This window comes from Corapipo altera, unplaced genomic scaffold, assembly GCF_003945725.1.
Source record: "Corapipo altera isolate COAL_440 unplaced genomic scaffold, ASM394572v1 301, whole genome shotgun sequence".
NCBI lineage: Eukaryota > Metazoa > Chordata > Aves > Passeriformes > Pipridae > Corapipo > Corapipo altera.
The window spans coordinates 698,518-708,041 of NW_020884926.1; the positions used below are offsets into that span (position 1 = coordinate 698,518).

Consider the following 9,524-nt stretch of genomic DNA (forward strand, 5'->3'; position numbering starts at 1 on the left):
CCGAGCGGGGCAGCGCGGGGGGACCCGCGCCCACGGGCGGGCGGGAGGGCGGCGGGGCTGCGGCCGCCGCGGGGAGGGCGAGAGGGGCTCGCAGCCCCCGCAGCCCCCGGCCCGGCTCCGCAACCCCGGCCCCGCCGCCGGCGCGCGGAAGAAGGGAGAGAAAGGACCTACTTTTGGGCAGTTTTCTCGCCCTCGCCTTGGATCTCATCGTGTCGGCGTGTGGATTCCTCTCCTCCTCCTTGAGCCCAGAAGCAGCTACACACTATCTTCATCTCCCCAGCATTGTCAGTTTGGACACCTTCGCACATGCGCACAGAGCATTCAATCTGACACCCTCACCAGGGCCAAAAAAACTTTCCAATGTATTCATCATCATCAGCCCGGTTTGGGCTTTTTTTTTTTTTTTTTGCCTTTTTTTTTTTTTTTCCTGTCCTATCCTCTTCCTCAGACCACTTATCTCTGCCCCCTCCTCTCTCCCAGCACCCATCACAGCCTTCCCCTGATCTGCCCCTTTAAGAAAAATCAGCCCTCTCCGCTCCTCACCCTCCGCACACTGACCTTACACACTGGACAATATTTAAGGATCAAGGTGCCATCCTATAAAGAGGTGATTATCATTATATTATTATTATTACTACTATTATTACTACTACTAAATAGCAATGCTGAAGAGAGTTTAACAGATGTCATCTTGCAATCGTAGTTTAGACATGCTTTTGTTTTTAGTCTGAAAAATATTTTTTTACCTAAACTTTTCAACCAGCGTCTGTCTTTATTTTCTTCCCCCCTTTTTTTTTTTTTTTTCCTTTTTTAACCCTTTTCTCCTTTCTCCCCCCCTTTGGCTCGGGGGGGGATTTCGCGTAACTTTAAGAATAATAACTTTTAAAATAACAGAATTTGCGCTGCTGTGTTTTGTCGGTATTCCTCGTGTTTCTACCAGAATGTTTCGGCGCTCGGCGGCTTCGCCCCTTCTCCCCCGCTCGGGTTGTCGGTGTTTGCGGGTGTTTCGACCCGGGCCGCGGCCCCCACGTCGGGAGGGGACGGGGAGGGAGGGCGGCCGCTCCCCTCCGCCTTCCAGGTGGAAGGAAAGCAGCGCGCCGGGGCAGCGCTCCCCAGGGACGGGGGAAGCAGGGAGACACCCGAGGAAAGGGGGGAGAGGAAGGACAGACACCCCCGGAGCGTCGGGGAGCCCCGCAGGACCTGCCCACCCCCCCGGAGCGGAGGTAGCGAGAGCCCGGGCAGAGCCGCTTTGAAGAGAGGAGCGAAGTGTAAATAGCCGGTGATTGATGTGCTGGCTTTGACTGCGGAGAAAGCACTATTTTAATTCAAGTGGCCAGGTCAGATGGTCACGGAAGAAGGTTGAAAGGTAGGATTTAATGAGATTAATATGGAGAGAGGGAGAAACGCGCGCCTTCCTAAACATGCCATAAAATATTGGGGCGAGGGGAACGCGGCGTCCCCGCTGGAGATGCGGACCCGTCCCGGGGAGATCCGGGAGCCCTGGCACCGGAGGGCACCGCAAAAACAAAGCAAAACTCGTGCGGGTGCGTCAGGTCCCTGCTGGAAGCCATTCCGCCAGCTGCACTCCTGCCCTGCAGGTGGAACATGGGGAGGGGGGGAATATTCCTGCTAATTACCGGTTTTCCCCTCCTCAATAAACTCCTTAATTGCAAATGGGAGCGGGGGCCTTTCAGATGCTACCGAGGAGCCGCGTTCGAGGGCAGGGTGGGGGAGCAGGAGGCCAAATAAAATAAATCCGTTTGAAGGGAACTTGGAGCCACGTGTCGCCTAAAATGCCGAAGCGGTGCCTGTGAATTCCTGCCTCGAGGACGCCGTTCCACGGCGCGGCGGGCACCCCGAGGTTGGAAAAACAAGCTCTTCCCAGCCTCACCGGTGAAACAGGAGCTCGAATGTTTCCAACTCATTGAGATATTTCTTCCAGCGCTCCCGGACGCTCACTTGTCCCCGCGTCCCCCACCGAGCTGCTCCCGGGACGGACGGATTTCAGTTTGAAAACGTCTTCCCGGGTTATTTGTCCCTGTTATTACAGCGGTCTTCTGGCAGAAGACCGAGTAAAGCCGGGAGACCCACGGCTGGCGAGGGGAGAAGGTCCCGGTCGCCGCATCCCCTTCCCCGAGCCGGGGGACGAAGGGCACGGAGGGCCCGCAGCCCCGGGCCGGGACCGCGGCCGTGCCCCCCCCGCAGCCCCGGCCCGGTACAACCCCTGCTTTTGTTTTCTTGCCAAACCCTCCTGCATCCCCAGCATCCCGATTCCCCCGGGAATCAGCTCCTGCGGTAAATAGCCAAGCTCCAGCGGACCCGCTCGCAGATATTTAGGGAGACGCAAAACGCTTTTGGGGGAGCACGAGGGGTGTGGGGGGGCTCGAGAGTGGTTTTGGTGATGCTTCTGCCAACGAAGCCACCGAGAAGCGGCCCCGCCGGGTCTGTCCGAGCCGCTGCGGCCGTTCCTGCCGGGCTGGAGCGGGGCTCCCGTGGCCACCGAGCGAGGCCGGGCTGAGCTGCGCTTCGCCGGGCCGGGAAAGGGGGAAAACGGAGGGGGGGGGGAAAAAAACCCTAAAATAAAAATGCGTGGGGAAAAAAGGGGGGGAAAATTAGAGAACGAATTCTGAAGGGCCGGTGCCGGGGTGTGCCGGCGGTGGGCTGCGGAGTGTGGGGGAGAGGACACGCTGCCACCCCCCACACGAGTGGGGTCCCCTCCCGCACCAGGCACAGGCGGGTGATTGCGGTTCAACCCCCGGGAACGGGCCCCGTTTCCCCTGCTCGCTTTAAGCCAAAACATCTCGAGAGGCTGCAGGGCCGCTGGCGAGGGCAGGGGCCGGGGTGCTCCGGGGACGGCGTGTCCTCAGGACACGCTCCTGTGCCCACCGAGGGTTGTTCCTCGTTACATCCCGGCACTGAGACCCCCGGGAAAGGAGAGGAGCTCCTGGGGTTCAGCAAACCCCCGAGCGAGGTGTGCGGCCCGGGCAGGGAGAGCCTCGCAGCCCCCCGGGAACCCCCGAAGTCCCCCCGTCCCACCCGGTGAGCATCCCGCGGCGGCCACCGGCTTTTCCAGCCTGCACCTGTTCGAGTGCGTGTCGCTTCCACGGGGAACAGCAAACTAATTAGCGGGGAGGGAGGGAGAAGTGCCAGGAAGCTTCTCGGCTCTCCCGGGTCAGGCCGGGTGGCTGCCAAGGAGCCGGGGCCCTGCCCGGCCTGGAGACACGCGTGCTCCGCCACTTCCCGAGGAACTCTGCCCACAGCAGGGCCTGGGGCACCCCGGGGGTGGCTGAAGGGAAAAACGATTCCCTCTGAGGTGGCCGAATTTCCACCGAGCCTTAATAACTGTCTCTTCCAGGGACAGCAGCAGCCATGCCCCTCTGCACCACACGCGTGGCAGGGGACAGGGACCCGCAGTGCCCCAAGGGTGGCACGGCCCGGGGTGAGGATGGGGGGTCTGGGGACACAAGCGAGCGAGCGGTACCGAAACGCGCCTGTTGAGAGTTTATCCCCTCCGCCCTCGCCCCTCTTTGTGTCTCCATCCCGCTCCACTCCCCACTAATGGACATTTCAGCCCGCGGTCCCCGCAGCTCTGGGGAGGGGGGCGTTGGAGCGGCGGGAATTTATGGGTGGGTTCCCTGGCATCACCACTACAAGCCATGTGTTCCCAGGTACTTTACAAGGCCGGCTTGGAACCCGCTCTCCAGGTGAAGCGCTGCGTGGCAGCCGCCCGGCTCGGCTCCCTTCGGGGCCCTCCCGGGAGTGCCGGGCTCGGGTGGGCACCCACGGACAGCGGGGGCACGGGAGAGGGGAAAGGCGCTTTGCGAGCTGTTTCGCACAAGTGTTTTTTAAGCAGTAAAGAAGATTAGAATGGTTGCGCTAGTCCGGCTTGTCCGGGAGCTGCCGCACACCCCGAGTAACCCCTTCCCAAGGATTTTCGCATAAATAATTCTTTGTTCCCGCGCACGGCTGCGGCGGGATTAAATCAAGAATTAATATTTTCAACTACGCAAGAGCCCGGTGGCACAGGACGGGGCTGCGCTCCGCGGGGTCAGCGAGCCCCGCGCAGATCAGGCGGTAAGAATGTCACACGCTTCCCGAGGGATTTTCCCTCCTAATCTGCCCTCAATAAGCGGAGGAAGCGCACCCACGGGGGGACGAGGGGCTGCCTCGCACCCACGCCGTGGAGCAGCGTGCCGCTCCCCCCCCGCCGCCAGGGAATTCCGGCACCTTTGGGACGCGGTCCCTGCGTGGAGCCGGCGCAAGGGGGCGGTTCAGGACAGGCGGGAGCCCCGGGGGTCCGGGGGGAGCCCCCGCCGAGCATCCTCCGCCCCGGGGACACTCGGTTTGCCTTCCCAGCAGCGGCTCTGCTGGAGGCCGGGCCGAGGCGAAAAACATAAACCGACAAAATTAAAAACTCTCCAAGGGTGGCTGCGGCCCCCCCGCGCTGAGGGTCCCCCCGTTGCCGGGCTCACACCCACTCCACACGCAGGTGGAAGGTGACCGAGGCTCAGTGCCAGAGCCACATCCTCCACCCGCCAGACCCCGGCAGGTCCTTTCCTGAACTGACCTATTTACACGTTCGTTGGTTTAAATCAGTATTTTACCCGAAAACCTTTGAGAAGCGCCGGAACAAGCACCACCGAGAAAGACAAAAATGGCTGCATTTTGTTCGGGGGGGGGAAGAAGAAATTAAATCACTCTTTCTGGTCCTCTTAGCGATGAAATACAGAGGGGAAAGGTTAATATCGCTGCAGAACCTGTGCCTGCACGTCACTGTCCTGTACCTCACTGCTCTGATATTCCCCTGCACTGAAACCAGGCTGTGCATCAAAATGAGGTTGACTATTTTTTTTTCCCCTTATTTCTAGAAGAAATCGCTGGCTCCTCCGGCCATGAAAAAACACCGTGTAAATTGCCATTTCAGATTTTTCAAAAAACATGTTCAGCTCTAAGAATTCTTCCGAATTCGTTACACTCCGCCGCGCGAGGCTGCGCCTTGATGGCCCCGGCGAAGGTAAAAATGCACGTCGTAAAATAAGTCTTAAAAAAAAAAAAGAAAAGTACCATTTACATTTGAATATCTAACTTGAACAGGATTATAATTACAATCGTCAGAGATCGAGCAATGTTGTCTCCAAAACGGCAGCCCACGAACAGACAGTTTCGGGGATGTAAACACAGCAGATTTAATCGTGACGGTCTCCGGGAATGAAGGGAAATTAAGGAGTTATAGCAATTTTTTTAGACGTTTGATCAAAATATTTTTGCCCGGAGATCACTTGCCAAATGAAAGCAAAATGGAAACGATGGGCGCTGTAATTCGGCAGTTTTGTCATGGAAAGAGCTCAAGATCCCGGTCTCTCAGGGCGGGGGGTTCTGCTTCGCCTGGGGCTTTGGGGAAGGTTCTCTGCCTGCGGGAGGGGACCCTGGGAAACAAATATTGGGGAAGTAAATTTCGATCAAGCGTTTTTCAGCCGAAATGCCGTATACTGAAGGCACTAAAACGATCCAGGTTCGCCTTTTCCCTCGGAATTAACAGAACTCCCCTAATTTAAAGCTTCCAGCGAGCTGCAGCACCCGGCGGGGTTGGGGTACATCAATCCTCTCGCGGCACCGGCACAGGGGCTCCCTTGGCCGGGGGGACCCTCCCTCCCCCGGAGCCAGGCCCGCTGCACATTACTGGTTGTAATTAAGTGTTCTGGGGGCAGAGTGCGGGGGTGTGAGCGAACCGCAGCCCCCCCCCCAGTGCCATTTGCTGTCCTGCCAGAGACAGGATCGGAGCCCTGGGGGTGAATCCCCTCCCCGGGGGATCCCCCGGGAGATGCCCCCTCTCTCCCCTGTCCCCCCGCTGCCTGGGATCGGTCCCCGAAGCGCAGAGCGATGCTGCCCTAACCCGACGGGGGGGACACTCGAGGCGGTCCCGCTTCTCCCCCGGGCACGGCCGGCCCGGGGTGCGGAGCCCCCGCCGCGGAGGGTGCGGGGCCGGGGGTGCGGAGCCCCCGCGGGTTACGGGCCGGCTTTGTTTGCGCTTCCCCGGCTAAGGACGGCCGGGGCGGAGCTGCCCGGATAATTATTAGCTATTAATTGAGTTCAAGACCTTTTATGGCGATGGGAAATGAGGAGCCCGACCACTAATCCCGAGGAGGGGCTGCGCGCAGCCAAGAGCCGCGAACGCGCCGTCCAGGGCTGGCCCGACACAATGTCCCGGGGGCGGGGGGGGGAGAGGAACGAAAAAATTCATTAGGTGAAAATTACAGCAACTTTAAACGGAGGGATTTATTTAGGAGACACCTTTGGGAGCTGCCGCCGAGAGCGGGGGGAGAGGGGTGAGAGCCCCCGGCGCTGCCCGACGGGGCGGATCCAGGGCTGCCCCGGGCAAGGTGAGGAGCGACAACCCGGCCTCCCCCCCCGGGCCCCCAGGGAGCAGCGGGGCTGCTCTTACCGATTCCGTTTCCTTATCTTTACACGCTTCCACCTTCCAATTAAACTTCCCCAAATTGCCAAAAGCCTGATTTGCATGCAAGGGACCCCGCTCAAAGATGCTAACTTATTGTCTCCTCCCAGAACTTAACATTTCTCTCTTCAGTTCCCACTTGAAAGAAGTTTTAGAACAGTATTCAAAGACTGTCCAAACGAACAAAACCTTCCCCTTCGCTCGGGAGAGAAATCCGGTGTATTCAATACGAGGGCATATTCTCAAAAGTTTGCAGATTTGGGTTTAAAGGCGGTATTGTTCGTGCCTTTTTCCTGAAACTTCTTTATTTTTTCCCCCTCAGCGCGCGGCTCACATGCCTGCAAAGGATTATTAAAATAAAACATCATAGAGCATTTTTTCCTTTTTTTTTTTTTTTCTACTGTTTAGAATTACTTTTCTGGAAGAGCTTTCCAAGCATCCCCCCCACCCCGCAAGTCATAATTAAGAACACTTTTTTCTAACAAACAGGAAAAGTAAAGAATCAAACCGTTCCCCCAGTACGCCTTTTTTCTTTAAACACTAACAGAGTTCTAAAGCCGGAAATATTTATCTGTTCCAAATACACCTGAAAAACCTCTCGGTGCTGGATAAACGCTGCTCTTCTGCAGCGGAAGGAATTAAAACGGCGAGATTTTGATACCAGGAGGATCCCTAAACGCGAACCTCAATTCTTACTGGGTTTGCAAAACCTGTTTACAAGGCGACATGATCTCTGCCTTCGAACACCCCCTCACACACACACGCCCTCGCTGTTGTCTTTTTAGGATTAAAAGAAGATGATCCAATGGGCTAAGGATGTAAAAGTCCTTTTGGGAACGCGATAAACTGCAAAAAACCAGTGGCAACTCATTTCTGATTAACTCCTTTCTACGAAGGGGCGGAATGGAAGCGAACAGGGACCCGACGGGACACGAACATATTTTATTCATTTAATACAAAGCAGCTTTAACAAAAAAAAAAAAAAATCTTTAAGAAGGCAGTTCAGAGCATAACTCACGGGCCGGGGGGGAAGGCAAAAACCTGATGGGGTGTGAGGTGATGTCGCCGTCATCCCTCGCTCCCGGGAGAGCGGGCAGCGCTCCGGGCAGCGGGAGGGACGCGCTCCCCGGGCTGCGGCCGCACCGCCGGGGCTGGGGGGGGACACACAGCCCCGGACCCCCGGTCAGCTCCAGGGGGGGCAGCCCCTTTGCTGGGGACCCCCCCAGCAGGACCCCGGCTCTCCTCGCTCCCCTTAAAGGCGGAATCAATGAAATCATGTAAGTGCCCGGAGCACAAAGAGCTCCTGTCCTCGGCTCTGCAGATCATAACCAGAGATGGGAAAGTATTTACAGCACCCTCCGAGTGACTGGGCCATCGCTACCAAAAAAATAATATTTTTAACCACAGGGAACCGAGAGTTCACGTAGATTTACAAATTAATGAGGACTTACTGGAGAAAGTAACTGCAAGAACATGTGTTAAAACGCAACAGAAAGAATTCCATCGATTTCCATGAGAGGTGGACTGCATCCAGGAAGAATGAGTCAACTTCATTCCTTGGGTAAAACTCACGAACTGAAGAGAATTACTCCAGGCATGCATTTGGATCACCCCGTGTCCCCCCATTTCATGTACTGCCGTGCCACTAACTACCTCTTAAATGTTGTCATGGGTTAGAATGGGGTGGGGATTCCTCTAAAGGATGCTTTTAATCACTGGAAATCGATGTTTGAACAAATATATTTCCCCCCCCCCCCCCCCCCAATATCACACCAGTCTCAAGTAACTGCTCAGCCAAAAAGGCTCTCACAAGACAGCACAGTGCAGTGCAGGACAGAACAGCTCAGGGCACCAGGAGGAACAGAGTCTTTCACACATCACAGGGACTCACTCCTGTGTTCTGGTTCTTTGTCCTGCTACTAAATCTCGTTTCTCCTCTCCCCACAATTTGAGTGTTAAACTGGGCAAGGTTTTGGTTTCGTTTCCGTGGAGGAGGTGAAAACTCTTGAAACCACTGAGAAGTTTCCTCCCCGGCTCCACTCCCCTGCTGCAGGGAGATGCTGCTCCCCTCAGAGGAACGAGCAGCACCTTTAACAGAGAGAGAAACCCTTCTCCAGTCACACATGCACATTGCCTGTGTTTTATTTTACAGGTGGAAGAATGAAATACCCATTAATTTAAGAGATTTGGGCTGAAACCTCAGAACACTGTGATGGGAGCAATGAGGAGACAAACACTGACACACTCTCAGAGTTTTGCTCTTTGCCTTCAGAAGCCCCAAGTTCCACAGAGACCCTCCCATAACTTCTGTTAACACACAGAGGGCATGTCAAACATTTAGAAACAAGGTCATCAGGCTTCTCAGCCTTACTGGTGGCTTTTTAGCCCACAGATTTCCCACATGAGAGCTCGTGGCAGCCCCACAGGAACGTCACAGGTTTGTTGTTGAAAATAAGTGAGGTGCAGCTCGTGATAAGATAATCAATGAACAGTTAAAAACCAAGCTCCAAAGACATGGTTAGAAAATTAAATGCAAATATATACAAACTAGTCAATGGTTTCTATGAACATAAATGTCTGTCTACCTCATGACTGCTATTTTCCAGCCAGTTTTCCAACCAGTGCAGTCCTTGCACTTCTCTATCTACAATTGTACCATTTATAAGCCAGGAGCCCACCTCACCCATGTGCTTGTTCCTACAGTGACTCATGTTCCATTGGGTTTATTCCTGTGAAGACTTGTGCTGAACCAGAGGAAAGAGCAGAACCTTTGGGGAAGGAATGGCACGGTTTGGAAAGCATCAGACACACTCACTGCTCCCTGTCAGAAAATGAAAGCTCTGGTTTACATCTCATGTGAGAAAATGGCCTTAAAAATAAAATATTACTTTGATAACTGGGTCAAAAGTCTTGCTGAACAATACTGGGACGGGTTGCCCAGAGAAGCTGTGGCTGCCCCATCCCTGGAAGTGTCCAAGGCCAAGTTGGACTGGGCTTGGAGTAACTTGGGCTAGTGGAAGGTGTCCGCTAGCCCATGGCAGGATGAGCTTTAAGGTCCTTCCCAACCCAA

At 55.6% G+C, this 9,524-nt stretch overlaps 1 protein-coding gene and 1 long non-coding RNA gene across 4 annotated transcripts in view; one reads left to right on the top strand and one right to left on the bottom strand.

Moving 5' to 3' along the window:
• PRDM16 (PR/SET domain 16) overlaps nt 1-353 on the bottom strand; it is a 258,310-nt gene extending 257,957 nt beyond the window's left edge. For all 3 annotated transcript variants that reach the window (XM_027658225.1, XM_027658224.1, XM_027658226.1), the window contains exon 1: nt 172-353. In XM_027658225.1, coding sequence (XP_027514026.1) covers nt 172-208 — 37 coding nt within the window. In that variant the 5' untranslated portion in view covers nt 209-353. The remainder of the gene's footprint in view (nt 1-171) is intronic.
• A 124-nt stretch (nt 354-477) lies between these two features.
• On the top strand, nt 478-9,319 carry LOC113954181. Its single transcript, XR_003530134.1, has 3 exons — nt 478-607; nt 4,869-5,014; nt 9,158-9,319. It is a non-coding gene; the product is annotated as an uncharacterized LOC113954181 (long non-coding RNA).
• Nucleotides 9,320-9,524: the final 205 nt, after the last annotated feature.